The 24,587-nt window shown below is 35.8% G+C and overlaps 1 protein-coding gene across 1 annotated transcript in view; it reads right to left on the reverse strand.

Annotated features, from left to right (window-relative positions):
- Window positions 1-8,304: 8,304 nt before the first annotated feature.
- Window positions 8,305-24,587, reverse strand: part of CABCOCO1 (ciliary associated calcium binding coiled-coil 1) — a gene marked incomplete at its 3' end in the record, with an annotated part of 116,080 nt that continues 99,797 nt past the window's right edge. The window contains exons 4-6 of the mRNA XM_084244682.1: window positions 14,392-14,511; window positions 13,825-13,965; window positions 8,305-8,379 (exon numbers count right to left, since the gene is read on the reverse strand). Coding sequence (XP_084100808.1) covers window positions 8,305-8,379; window positions 13,825-13,965; window positions 14,392-14,511 — 336 coding nt within the window. The remainder of the gene's footprint in view (window positions 8,380-13,824; window positions 13,966-14,391; window positions 14,512-24,587) is intronic.

Here is a 24,587-nt window from a genome sequence, read left to right on the forward strand (position 1 = left end):
TTTTATTAATTAATTCAGTTTATTCATATTTCTTTAGACATCCTTTTTATGTTACAGATTTTCTTGCAGGATTCCATTTACATATAGTTGTCATACATCCTTAAGCTCCCTTTAGTTGTGACATTTTCTCATACTTCTCTTGTTTTTGATAACCTTGACCTTGGCAGTTTTAAAGAATATTGATCAGATATATTGTAGGATGTTTCTCTCTTGGAATTTGTCTGATAGTATTCTCATGTTTAGATTGAGGTTATGGATTTGGGGCATATGGACTACAAAGGTAAAGTACTATTTTCATTACCTCATATCAAGGGTATATGCTATTAGTATGATATAGAACGTTGATGTTGAATTTGATCATCTGGCAGAAGTAGTGCCTGTCAGGTTTCTTAACTGTAAATGTATTCCCTCTCCCCTTTTTTCATACTGTACTTATTGGAAAGAAGTCATTACGCACAGACCATATGTCATGCGAACCATACCCTTTTTTTGGCAGTGGAGTATATACCTCATTTTCTTAGCATTCTGCCAGAATTTGGGCCAAGGTTCTTTTAAAAGGTGGACTTATTTAGGTTTGATGATTATGCTAATAACTTGGTGACTATAATTCTGCATACTTTTTGAAAAAAAAATCGACCAATATGATCATACCCACTTGAAAAAAAAATCGACCAATATGATCATACCCAGTAGAAAAGGTAGTGGGTCAGGAATGTGAGAGTCTAGGGTGGCAAATCAGCCAGCTTACCTCCCAGGAGCGATCATCAGTACCTGAGAGTTACTTCGAGTAATCAAAAGTTCTACTTGGCAATGACAATTGACTTGCTATATTGACTATATTGACTGGTGGGAACAAATGTCCTATGGCATGGCCCATGGCTGGTTCCTTCTATCCTGGTCTCAACTCAAAAGTGACCCCTTTCAAAAGGGTTCTTGATATCCTTGAAGAAATAAGTCTCTCATGTCCCAGAACTTTTTATCCTATGTCTTTATATGAATCATTGACATCTTTATAGTTATCTAAGATCTCCCCATTTATTTGCTTATTTATCATTTGTCTTGGGTTGATAAACTTTTTCAAATCTACGATATCCACGAAGCCAAGGGCTTAGTCCGTCTTATTTCATCCCAGTACCTGGAAAATACCCAGAATATATTGTAGGTTAGATTAAAAAGAAGAAACAAACAACAAAATGATCATTAGAGATATCTCCATTGAACATTCTCTGAAGAATGGCTACATGAAGAATGCTAGAATGAAGAATGCTACAAAACTGTAGAAAAAATAACAGCCAACTCTTTGGTGGCTTTGTCAAAAAATAATAAGACAATCTCCACTGCTGGTACACCCATGGAAAGGGGAAGGCTCCTAAAAGCAAAAGAGATTTTTAATATTGTCTGTTTTGGAATTTGACTTCCATCAAGATGGTATTATTTCTATCTAGATTCCTTTTTGCTTAGGAAACTTAAAAGTACTAAGCATTTTGACTGCCACAAAAGGGTCCTCACTTATCTTATTTAATGAATCAAAGTCCAGGGGAAAAAAAAGACTTTGATGTCCAGAAGAGGGACGTCTTCCTGAGACTCTGAAATCTGAGATGTCAGAAGCATTTCTCCTCTACAATTGTTGGGAAAAGGAGCACGTTTATTCTCCAGGGGAACTGAAGCATAATGAAATGCAATCTAAGAACATGCAAACTTATTATCTACCAGGATGGTTGAATGGTTCCAATCAAATGGAGGATAGAAATAGGGGCTTTATATTCGTATTTTGGAAAAATGACTCTGCAGCTATATTTAGGCGCAACAGTGCCTGCAAATACCTGAAACAGTGGCAGTCTGGGGGTTGTTCATAATATAATGAATATATTTTCTCTTTGAAACTTATCATGGGGGAGAGGAAAAAAGAACCCCAAATTATTCTTGCAAATGGAGGAAAGATATTGTGGCTGATAGGAGAAAGGTTCTTACTATAGGTTGATACTGTTTTTTAATTGGCTCTTTAGAGGGTTGCCTTTGTGCCAAAGACTGCTTAGAGTAGGTGGACCCTGTGACTTTAAAAGAGTCAATTTTTTCTTTATTTCTCTCACTGTTAGAAATTGCTGAGAAGTAGAGCTATGATATCATTAGCAGTAGGAATCATTTTATAAGAATACTCTCTTTTCCACATCTCCATGGATAGAAGTTCTGGTACTAGGGCGATGACCTTTAAAAAAATACCAATCTGATATCACTTGCTACCTAGAAATTATCAACAGCTTCCTGCTTAGGTTAAAAATTAAAGTCTATAATGTGGTCTACAGGACCCTACAAGAGGTGTGGCTGTGAACAATTTTTTCAGTTTCATCTTGTGCTCCAGGGACTTTGCACATGCTTCTTTCTTTCTCCCAGAAGTTTACCTCCCTTTACCTTCTGTCTAGCTAAATTCTAAGCATTCCTGAGATCCCAGCTCAAACATTAGAATCTATGGGAAGCTTCTGTGACTTTCCAGACAAGATCAAGATTATTAAAACTTCCTAGTTCCCAGAAACTTGTATTTATTACAGTTAGTATTGACTACCGCTCCCCCTCCCCCTGAAATATCAGAGTCAATGTCTGTTTGGCTCACTACTAAATGCCCTGATACACAGTTGGCAGTAAATGAATATATAATGTATGAAGGAATGAATGAAACTGGTATATATATATCCCATCCCTAAATAAATATTTTAAATACTTAATAGGCCAACAACACAAACAAGTTTGTTCCCTTATTTAACTAATAACAGAAAATCAGTTTCAGTTTGTTTCATGCTGACTGTGAGATAGCTAGATGAAGAGAGAAGTGAAGTATGTGGGTTTTGTTACGTAGGCACAAGTTCAAAAACTGGCACCACCATGAACTGTGCAATTATGGGGAAATGACTTAAATTTTCTGTTAGTTTTCTCATTTGTAATAGTTCATATTTGGGTTTGACACTCTGATCCACCAACATTAATTGTACGACTTGGTTCAAGTTCATAATTTCTCTAAGTTTCAGGCTTTCTAACTATAAAAAGAGGCAAATGATATACATCTCTCAGAGTTCTTAGTAGGATTAAAGACACACACACATACATATTTGCTTGTAAATACATGAAAGGTGTTTAATACACATGGAATAAAACAATGAAAGCAAATTAAGGGCCTCCCTGGTGGCACAGGGAGTTGAGCACAGCACTGTCTGCAGCCTATGCAGTACAAGTTCAATCCCTGGCCAGCCAGGGAGCTATTCACATGGTGCAGCAGATCTCTCCTGTCTCACCCGCTGCTCCCTTCAACAGTGTATTTCGGTTAATCTGCTTGTTCTGCTCCCACTCTGGTGAGAGGCGAATCCTCTCACTGCCTGCACTTCTGGCCTGCACCGCAGCTCTTGTATGCACACATAGAAAAATCTTTTTAAAAAATAGAATAAATAAAATAAAAAAATAGCATGACATTATTTTCTATCAGAATACCAAAAATTAAAAACAAAACAAAAACCTGGTCTACTGGTAAGACACACAAAACAAACCTGGCCTACTGTAGAGAAAGAATGGAATACTGTTACTGAAATATCTTTGCAAGGCAGAGTCCAAATTGTGTTACAAAAAAAGCATTGTTTTAAATGGTCAAAAACAACTTTTATTTTCTTTTTTTAAAGATTTATTTTTAGATTTTTTACGATTTTTTTTTTTTTAAGATTTACTTATTTATGTATACCTCTGGTATAGACCAGAGGTGTGAGAGGTGAGAGGATTCACCAGAGACAGAATGGGGAACAGAACAGGCAGACTGACTGAAATACACTGCTGAAGGGAGCAGCATGTGAATCAGGAGAGGTCTGCTGAGCCATGTGGGTTAGCTCCCTTGCTGGGGATTGAATTTGTGCTGCAGTGGCTGTGGATAGTTTCACAGGTTGTTCCTCAACCACTTGCACCACCAGGGAGGCCCTCAAAAATAACTTTTCTAAGGACTCTCTGGAAGCTGTGGTTGTCTCATAGGGAGAGAAATAAGAGTACCTAGTTAGGGTAAAACTTTTTATCATCTACAATTTTTTTTTTTTTGGGTAACTGGGTACATATATTCCTTTATCAACTCAAAGTTAATTTAAAAGAGCAGAGACTGGGAATTAAAACATGAAACTTTCTACTGTGATTGCTCTTTTTCTATTATTAGATGTTGTTGTTAGGCTGTTACAGAGATCCCTAGGTTTCTCCAACATGGAAGGTACAGGGCAATAGAGTGGCAAAGTGGCAAATCGGTTACTATGGGGGGCATAAGTTGAACCACAGGTGCCTGCTGAGAAATAGAGAAGACGGGGAATTCTGACAAAGAGGCTGATCAAACAACTGGGTGTAAGGTATTAGGGATGGGAAGTGATTCTTTTGGTATCTTAAGAGGTTAACAGAAACCAAAGCTCACAAAATATATCTGTTAATATGAATTGAATTCATAAAACTCCATAAAAAATAAGTAGTATCTTTAGAAGGTTGAGGAACCTCCAGACAGCTTTCCATAGTGGTTGGACCAGTTTGTACTCCCACCAGCAGGGCGGGAGAGTTCCTTTTTCTCCACATCCTTGCCAACATTTGTTGTTGCTAGTTTTTTTAATATGTGCCATTCTCACTGGTGTAAGATGGCATCTCATTGTAGTTTTGATTTGCATTTCCCTGATTACAAGTGATATTGAACATTTTTTCATATGCTTGTTGACCATTTGCATTTCCTTTTTGGGGAAATTTCTTTTTAGCTCTTCTGTCCATTTTTTGACTGGATTATTTACTTTGTTTTTGTTGAGTCTCCATCTGATCCAGCAATTTCACTCCTAGGTAATTACCCAAAGGACACAGAAACACTAATTCAAAAGGACACCCCTATGTTTATTGGAGCACTATTTAAATAGCTAAGCTATGGAAACAACCCAAATGCCCAAAAATAGATGACTGGATCAAGAAGATCTGGTACATATACACAATGGAATATTACTCAGCAATCAAAAAAGATAAACTCATGCAATTTGCAGCAACATGGATGGAGCTGGAAGGGATCATGCTCAGCAAAATAAGCCAGAAAGAAAAAGAAAAATACCAGATGGTTTCACACATAGCAGGAATTTAGAAAACCTAAATAAGGGACCAGGAAAAGACTAATTATAATAAAGTAAAAATCAAAATCAACAAGCAACTATCAACCAGAGACACGCTATGGGGGGCGGGGAGGAGGGAATAGGATCAAAACAAGGGGGGGGGGTGGGAATTGTATGGGAACTATAACCAAGATGAAAATGCATACATTGTGAAAAAATGAAAAATGATGTAAAAAATGCATAAAATTTAAAAAAAGAATAGAGGATTGGGGTCATGAACCAAAGAATGTCAGCAGCCCCTGGGAATGGAAAATGAAAGAAATCAATTCTCCTTTACAGCTTCCAGAAAGAACCAGCATTACTGAAACACCTGACTTCAGCCTGGTAAAACTAACTTTGAACATCCAAAAATCTAAGAAAATACATTTCTGTTATTTTAAGTCACTGAGTTTGTGGTAATTTGTGACTGCAGAGACTGATAGGTGCAATTTGCTAAAATTAAAAAAAAACCATATATATAAGTACTATCCCCATTTAATAAGTGAACAAATAGAAGGTCAGTAGCCTGTCCAAAGTCACACACCAGACAGCAGTAAAGCCAGTGTCAGAACTGGGAGTCTTACTCCAGAGAGTGCATTAGGCATGCTCATAGTTGTATTGTCTCTATGTGTTTTTCACTTTTTTTTTTTTTTTCAAATTCTGCTGTTTCTCTTTATTCCATTGTAGACTCCTGGAACCCTTGCTCAAAAAAGCGCTCTTAATTAGAAATGCAGGTCTACTCTGTGCCAGTGATTACATTTGAAGCTGCTTGGTTATTTCTAAGGTCTTTATTCCCTATTTGTGGTTTCTCTAGTTTCACCTCTGTTTTCCCTGTTAAAAAGATAAGCAGCTGGGATTACATTAAACTAAAAAGCTTCTGTACAGCAAAAGAGACATTAACCAAAAACAAAGAGACACCCTACTGATTGGGAGAAAATTTTTGCACTCCATATAACTAACTGATAAGGGCCTGATCACAAAGATATACAAAGAGCTCACACGGCTCAAAAAAAATAAATAAATAAACAAAATAGACAATCCAGTCAAAAAATGGACAGAAGAGCTAAAAAGACACCTTTCCAAAGGGGAAATGCAAATGGCTAACAGTATATGACAGAATGCTAAACATCACTTATAATCAGGGAAATGCAGATCAAAACCACAATGAGATACCACCTTACACCAGTGAGTATGACACATACTAAAAAAAAACAGGCAATAACAAGTGTTGGCGAGGATGTGGAGAAAAAGAAACTCTCGTACACTGCTGGTGGGAGTGCAAACTGGTCCAACCCCTATGAAAAGCTGTGTGGAAGTTCCTCAAATTACTAAAAATGGAGCTTCCATATGACCCAGCAATTCCACTCCTAGGAATCTACTCAAAGAACACAAACATATTAACTCAAAAGGATACCTGCACCCCTATGTTTACTATAGCATGATTTACAATAGGTACACTATGGAAACAACACAAATACCCCCAAATAGATGACTGAATCAAGAAGATGTGGTATATATACACAATGGAATACTATTAAGCACTCAAAAAAGATAAAACCATGCCATTCACAGCAACATGAATGGAGCTGGAAAGGATTATGCTCAGTGAAATAAGCCAGAAGGCAAATATCAAATGGTTTTACTTATAGAAGGAATATAGGGGAACGAAATAAAGGATTGGGAAAAAATAACAATAATAATAAAAAAATAGCAGGCAACTATGTATCAGAAACATTCTGCTAGAGAAGGGGATGGAAGAGCACAAGGGACTATAGTGATGGTGCACGTGTAAATTGGTGGTGGGAATTTTATGGAGATTACACCTGAGAGGAGAAAGCATACATTATACAAATATAAACGATGATGTGAAATATATATATATATATATATATAAAGGAAAAAAAAAGACCATTTGGCCATCTCAAGACATGTGAGCCCTGCTGAATTAGGAAAGGCAGCTCAAGAAGGAACATCTCAGCATATCTGTAAATCATCCACACCTGGAACTGCATGGACAACAGACATGACCTTATAATGAGGACTTCTCACACTTAGCTGATCAGTGTAATTAGAAAATTACCTAACACTGTAAGGTCCGTCTCTGTCCCAAATGTATCATACTGTTGGAAAAGGTAAGGTATTATTGCTCAGAGTTAGAGCACAGACAGTATGCATACATACATATAGAATATATACAACTGTCAAGAAACAAGTACAGTTTCAACAGGAAACTTCTAGAAGGAACTACCTCCAAAGGCAATGCTCTCCATTCTAAAATTCTCTAAAGCCTAAGAAATTTGGAAAGGGTCTAGGTAGTCATTAATTTAATATGTTCAACTAGGGACAATCATTCGGCAAATGCATATTTTTCTTTTAAAATTATACTTTAATAAATGTATTTAAAAGCTTGAGATGTTTTCCATCATTTTGCAACATCATGGTTAATTTTAAGGGCTCTGTGAGTTTGATTTGTATTTAGAAGTTTTACGATCTATATATAGGCTGGTCTTTAATAACCATTTATACATTGCTTCTTTTTATATAGGTCATGTATTCTCCTGGGAGAGTAACAAGATTAGAAATAACAAATACAGTACAGAATAAATTAAAGTGCTTCAAACTGCATTATATAATTTCAGAAAATTGGTTTCACACTGAAGCATTTAAATAAAAAAAACCAAATGATTTAAGGGCAAAAACCACTTGTGTATGCATTTGAGTTGTTATTGTTTAGTTTTATCCTCAGCAGTGTGGTATCTCAGTATCTGCTCACAGTGCTCCACTCATGTGGCTGTTCATTTGGGTCAATAAGGATAAAATTATTGTTTTTTTCTATATTTAAAAAAGTGGGCCTCATTCTCCTTGAAGATGACCAGCACTTATTACTCAAAATGTCAAAGTAGTACCGTAAACATTAACTGTATTGTTATGTATAATTCTCCATACTCTTGTATACAAAATGGTTTTATTACACTCAGTACAATAAATTCAGAGGCTGTTATGGGACAGATGATAGAAAAATTGGGACAAATACTTTTCTAATTACTTAGGTAATAAAAAGGGGGTTGGGTTTCCTCTCCCGACTAAATGAAAGATATGACCCTCTGGAGAGTCTATTATTCTAGCTAGTTTGGTTTGTTTCTGTGAAGTTTAGCATTACTCTCCTTGTGCTGAGTCCTCAGGCCGTTTTCAATTTTTCTATTCGTGCATTAAAGGCCTCTTCCTGTATTTGCAGCTTTTCGTTTATCTCGGTCTGTGAAGACAATCATAAAAAAAAGTGGTTATGATGGAGCTATCTTTTGCTGCACATTGTCTTTGTGGTTTTGACATACTATAGTGCCTAAAGACAGACATTATCCCTCACACACCTTCCTGTTTTGCAGACATAGCCGTGTTTCAGCCTGTAGTGATGTGATAACACTTTATCATATTTCTCTGCACATTCCCAATGTATAGCATGTCTGCTATGAACAGGAAGTGGTGTTGGGACAGCCATTTTTCACATAGCCTTGTGTTGGAAGATAGGATAATTTATCTGTATTTTCAGACAGACTTTACCAATAAGCACCAAATCAGAATAACTGCTCTGAGCTCAGTTATTGCCATGTTGTCGGTCCCCCCACCCCTTTGCAATGGGTGTTTTTGTCTCCTGTGTAATACATTCTAAATGCGATCCCCGAGAGCTTCTGTTGTGAAATAACAACACAAATATCTCACAATTAGAACAATTCTCAAAAATTAGAGTAGTCATCATACATTTTAAGTCTTGGAATTATGCCACTTTGGGTGTAATTTTGGTTAAAAAAAATAAGCGAATGCTGACAGGTTTTAGTGTTTTCTGCAGCTGTGATAGCATTTAGCCTCTGGCAGTGCTCCTCTGTAGACTGACGACGCTACATGATCTGAAAATTAGTAGCCTTGGAAATTTCTGCCCTTTTTGTTAAAGGATAATAAAATTAGGTGTAGCAAAACCATGGTGGATCATGTGATAGAATTGTTATATTTCTTTAGGTGTCTTGAAAAATGTCTACAAGTGGATGAGAGGTAGTTTATACAGATAAATATTAAGTAATTTAAAGTTTAGGTTGTTAATGTTCAGAACATAATTTGAGGTCTTCAGGATGACCGTATTTTGAGAAACTTATTATTTTAACTTATGTAGAAGAAATTTTAAAATTAAATTCTGTTTTTGGTCCGGATAGATCTATTTATTCTTATTTATGGGTATAACTGTAAAATAATTTTGAAATGCCCCAGACTATCAGGATGCTTTCTCTGATAAGATTTTATTTTACCTTCACAGTAGGACTTGTTATTTCTAAGAAGATAATTTAGTGTCAACAACTCTAGCCTAGATTCTCATGGAAGTATCAATCAGTTTTTTTTTATTTTTTTGGCTCAAGTTTTATCAAGTCCTAGTGTCAAGCTCTGACCTCTTGGTTTTCATTTTTTCCTTTCTTGGTGGTTGGGTGGAGGAGGCCAAGAGAGATAGAAATGGTCCTCAAGTTCACAGTGGGATTCTGTCATTTTTGAGGAATCGCTAGTCTCTTCAGGCATGGCTCTGGTAAGGGTGAAAGGAACCTGGTCTAGGAGTATGGCGATCTAGAACTATAAAGCCATTGGCAATTCACTTTATGCTTTGGGAGTTCTTATAGAAAAATTAAGTTGTCAATAAGATTATGTTAACATTACATGCTAGCTGTTAAATTCCTAATTCTAGTACCTATTTTAATGATATATTCATCAGTGTTATATTTTATTAATATGACATTATGAAATATTTAAAAAAATATTCTTCTACTTCACTGAAATAAATTTATGACCTACGACATATTAGACCATAGAGGGACTGAAAAGATTTGAAGAAAGAATTTTGTCATGAATCTAAAGAATTGGAAAGTACTGTTCTAACCAATCAACCGCTCTTTCAATTAGTTTTTCTGTGTCTACCAATAATCTCATTTCTTTTCTATGAAGAACAGATGTACTATCATTTACCAACTTCATTATTTCACCAGGGTTTTTACAATAATTTGAAGATCTTTCTGGTATTTCACTGAGATAGAATTCATGGATACAAGAGTGGGCTTTGAAGAAATAAATGATCCTCCATGTTGTGGAGGAACTCTGCCATATTTTAGGAATGTTGAAGGTAAGGAGCAGACTAAACAGAGTGGTGTCCTGAGAAAGAAGAGTCCCATTCGTGATCTATATGGTAGGGATCAATACTTCAGTTCAGGGACAACCACTTGAATCTGGATGAAAAGACTCCCTGCTGGTCAAAAGCAGGTTGTCATTATTCTAAGATACCTCCTTGTTATTTCTCAGAAAACGGCAAACTGCTCAGCAGACAGCTATCCCATAACCCATAACCATTAGGATTGGATATGGTTCTGTTTCCTTTTAGAAAAGAATGGAAAACCCGTGACCTGGGTTTTATAGTCTCTCATTTATCACTGTGGTGAGGTGATCTTACGCTCAGTTTTTCTAACCTGGAAATTCAACTTGACCTAAAATACCTATGGCCCAGATGGCAAACTGCCCTCAAGGTTTTCATGTTATTTAACCCTATTGTTTAGACTGGGCCAGTGGCCAACATTTAATGTAAGAATTGAGTTTTAGTATTCATATTTCTCTGAAATATAATTCTTTAAATATATTAAAGCTTGCCCCATTGGGTACAATTTTTATTATACAACTCAGGGCCAAAATAATTTCATTTTGAAAGTATCTTTAAAATCAACCTAAATATTTAAGCCTAAAATGTTTGGTCTATTCAGTATAATTTTAATTAACATCGCAGGGCCAAGATAGCTTTGTTCTTAATAAATCTTTAAAATTATAAAGCAAGTCAATGGGAAAGTAAGTCAATTAGCATAAAAAATTTAAGAATTCATACTACATTTTCAAAAACTTCCCATGTATAGAAAGTAAAATATGCCTGCACACCACACTGGAGAAGGAGCTTTGAAAAACAGTGTACTTAAAATATGAATTCTGTATTGCTTTTTCCACCAAAATTTATAACAGCATGACTTTTAAATAAAGAAGGAAGAAAAAACTGTTGGAAAAATTAAAACATCTTACAAATAATAATTGATTAATGTTTGTATATTCAGAAGGCTTATATACACTGACAGTGATATGTGGTTGCCTCTGAAAAGGACATGACAGTTTTAAGAGCCAGGAAGACTGGAAAGCAGGTTTTTAGAACTGAAAATAACTTACTCATCTAAAACAGGAGGAGGAATTTAAGTAAGCAAAGACTAAATACCCATCTCAGAATTTGACCAAGATACAAGGATAAACACTGAAAAAGTGCTATTAAAATTAAAATTCAAAGTAGTCTGGTTATGATATTAGATACTATGTGATTTTTGTGGATGACACTAGAATTTGGAACAAGAACCCAGTATGCAGCTTCCAATGAGGGCCTTTCATCAGTTTTTGACCATGGAAACTCTGGACAAATGACTTTGCTTTCTGAGACTCATTTTTCAATTTATTTTTAAGGGAAGTGTCTGATTAATTCACAAGGAGCTTACTAGGGTTATTGAAAGAAAATACATGAAGATATTTCTTATGTTGAGACATTATAGAAATCCATGTCATTTTATTAAAAAATTGGCGGTCATTTGACCCAGGCTAATGTGCATGAATCCATTTAATATGGAAATGATCATGACACCAAAATGATCTGTATCCCCTCACCTTCAGTCCAGTTCTTTCTATGCTTAATTATATATAGATGAGGCAGGTAATGAATTTTCAGGCCCAGTAAGGATGACTTCAGTCCAATGGGACAATCACACACATATAACAATCATATTCTTTCTGTTATAAAGTTGTGGTATAAATGCTACAGACTCTAATATTAAAAAAAAAATTCAACAAATAGTTAAAAACACACTGCTCACTGCCTGGAACATGGATGTGGAAAGATGTTTTCAATTTTGGTGGCCTGCAAACAATTCTATTACTGTCTAGTAGTTCCTCGGCAATAATTTCAGAGCCACAGGATCGCAAAGGAGCCCAGGGCCATGATTATACATAAACTATATTTAGATGAAATGTTATCAAATCTAAAAAGGAGATATGTTCTGAACTCAGCTTAATTCAACTGCACTCTGCCCTTCCACACAGTAACTAGTTATTACATTCGTGGGGTTATGAACAATAAAGCTTTGTATAAAACGTGTTCTTCCACTATTTCTGGTAAACACTGAATACCCCTTATTAAGCTGAGGACTTTGGCTGATTTTGTTGGCATCAAATCATTAAGTGTTCATGTAAATACTGCATTAACATTTGATGATTAAACAAGTAATAAGGTGTGCTTATGCTAAGCAAATCTTTTGCTCATTCTAAATTGTTAATACACTATGCTTTTTATATATAGGTTATCATATTCAGATAACAACTAAATCTTTCCCTGATGTGCATTAATATTTTATTTTTTATTTTTTTTTATTTTTTTTATAGATTTTTTTTTTTTTTTTAATAGAGGCATGCTTTATTTATTTGTTTGCTGGTTTGTTTGTTTGTTTTGTTTATACATGCACTGGGTACAGTCAGAAGCGCGGGAGGGTGAGAGAATTCACCAGAGCCAGAGCGGGGAGCAGAGCAGGCAGAAGGACCGAAGTACACCGCTGAGGGGAGCAGCGGGCGGCAGGAGAGGTCTGCGCGCCATGTGGGACCCTCCTCCGGTGGCCGAGGAGCAGCCGGGGATCGAACCGGCCGCGGGCAGCTTCGCAACCCAGCGCACAACCGCTGCGCCACCGGGGAGGCCCTGCATTAATATTTTAAACACACAGCATATTGTCCTATTTTTTAAAAAAGATTTATTTATTTATTTATTTATACAAGCACTGGTGCAGCAGGAGAGGTCTGTGTGTCATGTGGGATCCTCACCAGTGGCCAGGGATCAAATCGGTGCTGCAGAGGCTGCAGGCAGCTTCGCAGGCCAGGGCTCAACTACTGCGCGACCAGGGAGGCCCTATATTGTCCTATTGATTCATGGTCATTGCCACAAGAAATTATAAATCCTTTCAAAATATGCAATTAATTTTTTTAGTCATTATACTTGGGAAATGATGCAAATCCTTACATTAAGGCAGAGATTTTTTTTTTTTCCCCTGAGGGGAAAAAATAAGTATAGCTAACTGAGACATCTTTGGCAGTTGCTACTGAGAAGGTCACCACCGTCACCATTTTCATACAGCTCTACGTGTAAATTGCTGCGTTATTAGCCATATGTCAAAAAAAAAAAACAAAACAAAAACAAACCATCAAAGACTTGACAGACTCTAGAAACTTGGTGAGAAGACCAAGAATTGTGGTTTGATCTTCAATGCTTACTGTTTAGAAGTGTCTTCCAATTACTCTTGTAGGAGCAATTGTTTACTGAGCAACAAGGCACAAAATTTTTGTCATGTTTTTTTTTTGGGGGGTTTTAGTGCTGAGTGATTTTATAAACTGATAACACACATTGCATTAAACGCTGTTGGCAAATCTATTTCGTGATCTTATTGGGTCGCAGATGACTCAACTGAGAATTATGTGTAGATGTTAAATTGAACTCTGCCATCATAAGCACCAGGCTTGCTTGCGGAGTGTGGGTAGTGTTTATAAGCATTAAGGTTGAGGTTGGCTAATTAACCAGTAATAAAGTAAATGAGAACATATCAAGACTGAGTACCTGAATGCTGATTAAAATATCATCTGTGACTTGATCCAACACTGATTTTATATCTTCAATGGTGAAGCCAACTAAAGGATCCATGGATGAAAGGTCAGCTTCTGACTGGGGCTGCTCAGGGCCTTGTTCTTGATCCAAACCCTAGAATATTGAAAGTAACCGACACTCAAGTGACTTCTGAAGTACTCACTGATTTCCATACAACCTCAAATTTCTCTTCTGTATTTTAACACTAAGAGTTGTGTCAGTGTGGAAGGAAATTTTGATTTGACATTATCCTGCATTTTTCTTGGCCATGAAATGATCCATGAATGGTGGGACCAAGTCATGGTGTGAAGCAGTGCCTATTTTGGGAAAGTGGAGACGGAGACCAAGGAAGCTGGAGTAGAAGATATTATAATCGCTCAACCACCCTCAACTGACCCACCCATGATTAATACTAAAAGAAATATTTATATTTAGTTAGAAAAAAATCAAATAGAAAGAAAATAGCAGGATTTGGTCTCTTCCCAACCCTAGAGACTATAATGCCCAGGTGTACTGAATAAAAGACAAAAAGAAATATACCTTCATTTCTGTATCCAATGTTGGTGGTGGTGCTATGAATGTTGAGTAAACATCAAATGAGATTCCTTCTTCTAGAGGATCAGGGAAAAGGCCTGAAGATTTGACAAGCTCTATCACTTGCTGGAGAAGAAGCAAAGAAAGAGCTGTATTATGACCAAGCCTTGGTGAGTAACCACAGTTTCAGTCAATCTTTGTGTCTCTCACCTCTCTCTCCCTCCCTCCCCTATATGTGTCTCTGTGTGTGTGTGTGTGTGTGTGTGTGTGTGTGAGATACATGATACATAATATCTCAAGTCCAAGTCTTTTATCATAAGTCATCTACAGTCCTACATTTCCTCAGAACTCTTGGCACCACTGTCTGCTTAATTTTCTAGTACTTTTTGTGCTCCATATCTTATAATGGTATTAGCAATTTTTATTCTTTTCATTGTCTTATTCTCTTTGTATACCATGTGATTTAGGACTTCATTTTGTACTGCCTTGGTCTTTGTTTCATGTGTCATTATCCCTTGTTTCAGCCTACAAGAGGAGGCTGTAAGAGGAGACGATGTTTTAGACTCTCTGTATATCTTCTCTGGTTTTGGCAAAGGGTTAGGTGCTTAAAACATTCAATAATAGTCTGATGTCAATATTACTCATCAGTGTGTAGCTGTCTTGGGGTCAGTAGTGAAGTGGCCATCATGAACTTGGTGATGAGGACAATAAAAGCTCTAAAGGTTAATGTATAAAGTCATTTAACAGTAAATTAGAGAGGAGATTTGTGAAGTCAACCAAAAACACAGAGGGAAGGGCAAGACTTCATGTGTGAGCATTTAACAATTTTGTAATAAGAGTAAGCCAACCAGAGGGAGTGTGGCGGTTGCTCAACAGTGAAAATTAAGAAACAAGAGTCCAATTTAAGCAATATCCATTCCACCGTGACTTGGGGGAGCAAAAGAGATGAGGGTACTGATAGCATTAAACATATGAATCATTTAATTAGTTGCCATTGTTTTGATTCCATGGTTAATAAGCAAAATTTTAGTTAAAATTTGACTTCCCAACTTCCCATCTCAATTGATCTATAAGGACATGCCCGTTTGAGTATTATGATTTCCATTTCTATTACATCCCTCATTGAATCTTAGTGAATTGATGTTCTAGTTTATTTAGTTAAGCTCGCCTGAGTTTGTTTTTGTGGCCCTGAGATGAAGCTTGCCACTGTATTCTGATAAAGTCAGAACCCAAGCCTACAAATCTGAAGAAAAACTTTGGCAATTTATAAATTCACCAAATAATTAACCATTCCATGAGGCCTGGAAAAACTCTGACATCATCATGTAGTCATTTACAACTTCTCTACCAACTTTCAAATAAATATTATGTGTTATAATATTTCACCATTCAATTATTAATGTTTTTTTATAAGGATAGGTATTAAAGTTAAGCAATGGGTTGGTATACCAAAGTACTTTGCATTGAATTAGTATGGTTAATTTTAATTTGATTTCAGAGGAAGTTGCTGCAAATATATAGAAGGAGTGAAATGTCCTAACTTGACAGTCAAGGAGAATTTTGAAACCAAAAAATTAAATGATTGACTTAAGGTCGAATAATTACTTAGTGAAAGGGCTGGGAGTTAAACCCTGTTGTGCAGACAGCTTGGCCTATGTAGTTTTCAGTAAACTGTAATATGTCATCATGTTGCCATACTTGGAAATCACTGATATTATCATGCACTTAATCTTTGTGCTAAGTGACATCATTCTAGGTTGTTTATCTTAAGCCGACTAAATGTTAATGAAAATAGAATATGAAGAAAACATCTTTTCGTCTCATCACATGTAAGACTTTTTTTTTTCTAAATGGCACTTAGAAACATTTTCATCTTCCCACAAAATAATTTGTACCTTTTTCACTAGGCTTCTTTTTCATCCTCCCACACCTTATGTGGCTCTTTATTTTACCAAGTGAGGAAAATGAAACGGCTAAACATATTTCAGTGTCCTCTGAGGCATGAGAGGTATAATTAATAAATTGCATAGGGAATCCAGAAATAATGGGAGATGATGAGGTATTTACTTAGTGGTATAGACTTTAATCTCGGGTGAGAAACAGAAATTTTGGGGAGTGGTGGTGAGTGAGATATTGAAGAGAGAAGAGAAAAAGGAATCAAATTGTGTTAACTGAATTTACTGTAGGCAATGAGAAAGGCAGCATGAGCTGGCTAATTTGTGGGGTAAAAAGAATTTTATCCTGACTGCTGTCATAGTATTTGTTTTGTTGCTATGCCTTTCCATACACAGGCTAGGAATTTCTGTTCATTTTCTCCCACCTCCCAGTGGAAATTCTCAGTAGTTTGCTGCTCCATCCAGGTAGTAGCAGAGTATACCATCTAACACCTGTACCCTTTCTGCATTAGATGACACACTTAAATGCAAGCGGATATCATGCTCAAGCCTCTCATTTGATCCCTCACCCCACTGTGCTCTAGATTTCTTTCCAATGCTCATCTGAACTACTTGCCAACTACTCAGTTTTCCTGGTCTTTTGGAGAGAGAGAGAGAGAGAGAGAGAGCCAGAGAGAGAGAGAGAGCTGGGCAACAGTTGCAAACATGGAACTCCTCAGCACCACATCATAATTTCTTTGATGGTGTGAAGCTCCCATTTATCCCAAGAACCTGAAGGTCTGACTGAGAGTTGGGCTTTTCTTTTTCTTAATTTCTATGAGTGTAGCTCATACAGCTATTTATTTGATTAAATTTGTGCACAAAAACTGGGGGGTGAGAATTTCTTTTCTTCGGGGTATTTTGCATACTATCCATGAACCAAACCGTAGCTATGTTTTTCTTTTACATGAAGAATTACATTTGGCTATATTAGTAAAATACTGTAGGAAAAGAAATGTTCCAGTTCCAGATGAATGTCGATACAAAGCCATTTCATTAATGATAAGGAGATAAAGCGTCAAACATATAGTTTGAAATAAATAAAGTGGCCAGAAGCATCATAGTGATTTTCCCCCCATTAAGTAGCCTTTTTAAAAAACAAGTTTAGGGAAAATTAGAATCAATAATTGTGGTGAGAGCTCAGAGCCAGCAAATATGTTTAAATGAAACCGTCTGATGTAATACTTTCTTTAAAAAATACAATTAGGCCTTTGTATTTTTTTTTAACAAAACCTCATGTTTTACAACATCACTGGTTCTGTAATAAAATCTATTTAAAACAGAGAGACATGGTCAGCTTTATTAAGTTAGATTTTCTGAAAGAACGTTATAATTTCCTCAAGTCTATGAATAGTTGAAGCAAATTAAATAAAGCTAGTTTTATAACTATTTTTATACATTCCTGTAGAATTGTAATTGTCTCATATTTTTTTTCCTCAAAAGTCTTATATGTTACCTCTTAAATCTAGAAAAATAAAAACAGAAAAAGGATCAGTGTGTTTATTAAAAAAACACTCCTATTTGGAATCCTGATTTAGTAACCCCCCCCCCCTTTTCTTTTCTAAGAGAATAGCACCCACAATCTTCAGATCAGGAAACAAAGGGAAAGACTTTAAGTGACTTGCCTGAGGCCTAATGCTGAGATTAAAAATCAGGAGTTTCTGATTATACACATACATCCATTTGGCCAAATGATTGGTTTTGCTTGACTTTCAAATACCCCCTAAATATTACTTTGAATGTAAAGCAATAAATGTGTTTCTCTTGCCATTTTTGAATGCTTGCACACAAATGGATATAATAAAAACAATCATGTCGTTCCATGTGAATGCCATTTATATTTTTTCTGATAATGAGCCGACCATTTGAACCAAGGTGAGTACATTAAAAGCTCTAATAAAGAAGAGAATAGATTTCTAAACAGAATAATGGACTGTTAAGTGAACATACAATAAATAACATCTACAGATGTGGTTGCTAGAAAATTAGTTTTGCATAACTTACCAATATATATTTCCCCCAGATGTTATCTGTTACATGAAAATTAACTTAAGTTAGTTATATTGTTCATTATGAGCACATTGCATTTGTGTTATTTAAGATGGCTTACAATCTGAGCTTTAGTTGAATTGTGCTGTGGTATTTAAAGAATATCAAGTAAATGGCTTTTTGGCATAATTTAATACTCAAAAGTACAAAATATCATCATCGAACATTATGAAGATCTTTACTCACAAGCCAAATGAAATCACTAGATGTCTTTTAAGGACTTACATATTCAAAATGCAATGCACATCTGTCACAGGAATAAAGGATGGGAATTTTGAACCCTCCTGGAACTGAGTGCAGGGTCTGTTTATGTCTAAAAACATGCTTATAGGAATTAGAATCTACTTCCAGATCTTACTGAATCTGAGAAGATATATAAAGATTTTGTCTGAAAATTGTGTTACTTTATGCTCTTTTCCTACTTTATATGTTAATATTATGACAGCGTTAATGGCTTATTTGTTTCTTTAGTAATGCTTTGTGGAGAAAGTGTAGGTGATTTGTGGGTGGTGACCATACTATTGAAATCTATGATTAAGGTGGGAATTAAGAAATTATTTAAGATACTAGAAACACCACTGATATGACAACGTTTCACTATTTTGAATAGCAGAAAGCCAGATAAATCTGTTAAAACCCTTTTTGAGCTACAGGAAACATGCAAAAAACTGGTTTGCTTTAAGTTGACATTTGTTTGGAATTGTCAGATAATGACTTCATATATAAATCAGAACTTACCAGAAAATGTCAAAGTTTCAAAAAGTAAACTTTGTTGCAAACTTTTCCCATTCTAACTAAGGAGAAAAGGCTCAAAAATTCCTGTAATGTTTTTACTATATTCTCCCTATGAAGAAAGACATTATTCATTTGCAAGTCTAATTAAGAAGTACTTGTGTGGTTCTGGAAAATTTTCACAAACATTGTAACCCATTGCCCACAGTAGACTACACATAAAGTGACAACATATGAATGCCACCTGCAAAAGGCAATAAACTCTGGTAATGTCATACTGAGGCCATAAATTTGAAATCAAAAGAGGAAATTCAAAAGCTACGATTATCAACAAAACTTGAATCCGTTTCTAAAGTGTTTTTCTTTTGTGTCAGGTCATTACAAACTTCTTAATATACGCTATAAATGTAGACTATCAATGCTGCTTCGAGTCCTCCTCCCCTTTGCATTTTTTCACTTGGAAATAAATCCGCAAATGCAGCACATTAATTTTCTTTCCTGTGCTTAATATGCAGTATTTACATTTTGAAAAGGTTCAAAATGTTGCCAGGCTTCGGCAGGGTATGAATAGACATCTAATAGCAACTTCTATTTTTGTTCACAGCCTACTGGTAGTTTGAACATTTATAACTTAATGGAGCTTTGAGACCATCAGATCCACATGCTAATCACCTCAACAGTGAAAGGTAACAGAGTACAAGTTAGGACAGGAAATGAAGACTACCCATTCGGACTGAAGCTGCAAGGAAGAACTGAAGTTGGCAGGCTATAGCAAACCAATTTGCAATCTGGCTGGGATACTCTAGTTAACACCTTGTGCCCATTTTTACGGCTATCTGTTGATTTGATCTTGTTTAACTTAGGCTTGAAATTTTTAAAAAGATAATTAAGGAAACCATTTCCAGAGTATTTTAGACATCTTTAGTATTATAAAGTGTACTTCTGCTTAAGGCTAGCACTACAGTTTGAAAAGAAATCTGACTATTCCTATCTTAATGATCTTAGAAAATAAAATCCTCTCTAATGAATTTGAAGAAAAAGTAACTTCTTGTCGTATAAATGCAAATTAAAAGGAAAAGATGTTTTGATCTGGCTCTGGTGCAAACATTTCCCATGGGACAGAACAATTTTTCAGATACCCAGATACTTTATTTTCTAAAGATGCCAATAATCTGAAGGATGGTCCACTGAATTATAGGCTTTAGACTTGGCTCCATTCCTAATTGTCTGATGTTAAGAAAATCCCTAGGCCTCAGTTTATCTGTAAAAGGAGGATAATGATAATTGCTACCTGGCTACTTCATCCAATTGTTTCAAGCACAAATTAGATAATGTGGATGAAGATGCTGAAGTTCTTCAAAAGGAAAGTATTATTAAACCCAAAGGTGTATTATTATTATTATTATTCATAATTGCTATTATTATAGGAAAGACTCATCTTTCTAATGCCAGCATTGCAAGAGGGACCAAGTTGTCATATTGTGGACACTGGTCCATGCTATTTCTATATGAATTGTTGACACTTCCCAAGCCGTCCAATTAACTCAGAAGAATTTGAGCACACACCATCACTCTGTTTCATTTAGTGAGTTTTAAAAATAACAGACATATATTTAATGACATCTTATTTGAAGAATTACTTGGGCCCAGACAATTTCTCTTTCGAGACTGTGGTAGCATGGCACAACTGGTAGTTATACCTGGCACAGTAAGGCTTAGGAAAATCACCTAGTTGGGAGAGGACAATGTTTACATACAACTTATTGAATGAGAAAATCTGCCTCTCCACCTCTTCCCCCCAATTTATCACTATTTTTATCTTTTGTTTTTCAGCATCCAATGTGGCCTGTGGTTGCCCAGATTGTGTTCATTTCAAAAAAGATTTCCTTTAACAAATTTCATCAAACGTAGATTTGGGGCACACAGAACAAACTTTCAACTTGTTTTTCTTGTGAAAATTGAAATAACAGAGCTCTTGAAACTACTACTTATACTTTTGATTCTTGCGTTAACCTTATCTTGCAACTTCCTCAGAGTGAGAGATGGAAAGTATGGTTCCTTTACAAATAGTTAGAAAATAACTAATGCTTCTCAAAAATGCTTTTTAAAAAGCCACTCAGAATATATTTGTTTAGCTAAGATATACTCTGAAGTATAACTAAGCCATACTCTGAAAGGCATATCCTTGAACCCTACTTGAGCGACTTCAAACAATCCTGATCACAGATGGATTTTCATTTGGTTTTATCTAAGGCATTATATTTAAATTTGAGGTTATTAATATTTAAAATTAAGGGAATACTCCACAATTTCTTCTTTTAAAGAAGGAAATTAAGTATCAGCATCAGTCAGTCAGAATAATAAAGATGAGTTATGCTATTGTCTTTGTGGAAAGCTTGTTTTGAATTATCAAATAAAAATGAAAGATTTTAATTTCATATATGATGTATTTTAATTACACCTTATGATAGGTTATGAAGATGAAGCTGTTTCATGGCTTTTATATTGAGAATATGTTTTTTGAACAAGTATTGTAATTTGTGGAAACTGTGAGACAACAAACCATAATGATTAGGCGAGAGTGCAATGGAAGAACCCTAAATGCTTCGTTCTAGTCTTTTTCATCTTAGCGACTTCCTGTTACTTTCACAGTACAAACCACCTGAGTAAGAGGAGGCTGAAACTGTTTGGATAAAGCTGTACATGTAATTTATTTAACTTTAAAGCATACTGATTAAACTCAACTTCAATCTTGAAGTTATCAGTTGGAAACAAACAAACAACAACAAAAACCCACAAAAATTTAAATACTAATTTGCTTTAGAAGCACAAGACTTTTTTGAACTGAACAAGAATGTTTGCAAAGTGCTATGAGATCTTCAGAGAAGTCAACATAATATTATTATTCCTGACCTCTTAGACCCAAGATGTCTATTTTAAGTAATCTGACATTAAAAATGTGCTGACAAATATAGATTAAAAAACAACACAGGAAGTTGTAAATCCGTTGGTAACCCTTAGCATCAAGGAAATAAGAGACCATGAAAATATAAAGTCATTTACTTTAGTCAACCTCAACCTTAATTTTTAACTAAAGAAAATTTGCAGAAGGCATGATGTTTATGATTTGGATATTTTATTCATAGTTTGTGCGTTTCCTTTTTCTCCAGTGGGCTCATAAATTATTACAAGGAAACATGTTGTCAAAGTTATAAATATTTCCCTCTCAGCTTAGCTCCCACCACCATATCTCCCCCTCCTTTTGAAAATCTCCACCAGCTGATTCTTTAGCTGTATTAGGCACTCTTTGGTTAGCAGGGCAGGATTTTCTTGCCTCGGTGGAAATTTCTATGGATTACTCATGTTTCTTATTACAAACAGTTCTTTCAAATTGCACCTAAGTCCTTCCTCCTTATATGTTTGTGGGTGGAATAGGGGAATGTCACTATTTCAACACCTTAAAAAGTGCTGTCTTCCCATACAAGCAATAGTTCTAGGTACTCTAATATTCCAGAAATTTTCACAGAATCAGACTTTTTGGAAATGATGATAAATCTGGCTTGGTGGACATGGCATATATGGCATTTTCTCAAAAAAAAAAAAAAAAACACCTTTCCCCTACATTCTGTAAATCATACTAGTTTAGTTCAAACAAACAAATGGAAATAATAGCAACTCTGAAAAATTTAAGTGCTATCTTTATTCCAGGTTTAGCTGTTTTAGAAATCTGGATTTCTAAAAATCCAGATGTAAATAACTGTGTGGTAGTTAATAAGTGTATATAACTTCTTGCCTCTGAAGTGTGTTGTTAGAGCCCTGGGTCACCTGTACCTCTTGGTAGAGAGTATGTCTAATATGTCGTTCTTTATTTGCATTAAGACGTTGGACTAAGTCATCTCTGCTCCAGTAACAGATGTTATATCCACATTACTAATTTCAAGTGGCTTTTTCTCCACTTATTCAAGACTCAAAGTCCCTTATGCTGTGCCTCAGATTCAGTATTTTTGTTTGTCATGATATAGAAGAATATTTGGATTACACACTCAGTGCTTACTGGAATCTTAAACAGGCTGCAGCTTGTCCATGTATTTTTATTTAATTATCTTCTCTAAACCTTTCTTCCTCCATTTCCTTTATCTCTTGAAGGCATCGCCAGCTTCTAGGTTACCAGCCTCAAAACTCTGAGGTTGTCGTCAGTTGTTTTCTCGCCCTTGTCTCTAACATGAAATCAGTCACAAAACATGTTGGGGGCACTGCTGTGATGTCTTTCTCAGCTGCTCCCAGCCTTTTCATGATAGCAATGCCTGCTATGTGGCTTAGGATCCAGGCTCCTGCCTTCACAGATCTTGAGCTCCAGTTATACTGAGCTACTCACTATTTCCCAATATGCACAGTGCCTAGAACACAGAGTTCAACAAATATTTGTTGTATTAAAAAAAAAGTATAAATAACAAGGACATGGACCAAGTCTTATTCAATTTGAGGGTCCCTAGCTCAGATCTTTGTATACAGGAGGCATTCATTAGGTGTTGAGTCTTCTATTAGGGTAACAGTTTACTTAAAAAAAATCAGGGCTATTTGTTTTTTGATATTGGGTTTTATTTGTTATATATATATATACACATATATATTTATACACACATACATACACATAGAACTATATATTGAATACTATATATATTGAATACTCAATATATTTATTTATATATATATGAATGTATATGAGAGAGAGAGAAAAAACTAGTCTTTTGTCCAACGTATGATGTGCAAATATCTTCAGGGCTGCCAATTTTAAAAGTTTGCCATGAAAAATGGTACTATTAGGGCCTCCCTAGTGCCACAGGAGGTTGAGTACAGCGCTGTGAAGCTGTCTGCAGCCTCTGCAGTGTGGGTTCGATTCCCAGCTGGGCAGGGAGATACCCACACGGTGCAGCAGACCTCTCCTCTCTCGCGTGCTGCTTCCCTCAGCAGTGTTTTCGGTTCTGTCTGCCTGTTCTATTCCCTGATCTGTCTCTGGTGAATCCTCTCACCCTCCAGCACATCTGGCCTGTACCCCAGTTCTTGTATAAGTAAAAAAAAATCTTAAAAAAATGATACTACTAGAAGATAACCCAGTGGTTTATTATTTCATCATTGCAATACCTGTATTCCTCATGGGAGTTCTAAAGTATTTGCTTGATTAGCATAATCCTGAACAACAGCTTCTCACTGATTTCACTACACTGCTTAAAGTAACTGATAGTTGTTGTGCAGACACTGTATAGTTAAAAATTCTAAAGAATTACCCAAAGATACCACTCTTCCCACCTAGCTCTTGATTGAAGGAACATCAGAAAATCTCTAGGGGGTGCTGCTGAGTTGCTCAACATCTAGGGCAATGATTCCATTTGCTTTTCACTGGCCATTCTGCTAGCACTCCCCAACCCCTAAACAATGCCAAGGGTACTTATTGGAGCTACCCACTGACCTTCAGGCCATCATCCAGGA

Source organism: Talpa europaea (assembly GCF_964194135.1).
Source record: "Talpa europaea genome assembly, chromosome: 10".
NCBI classification, from domain to species: Eukaryota; Metazoa; Chordata; class Mammalia; order Eulipotyphla; family Talpidae; genus Talpa; species Talpa europaea.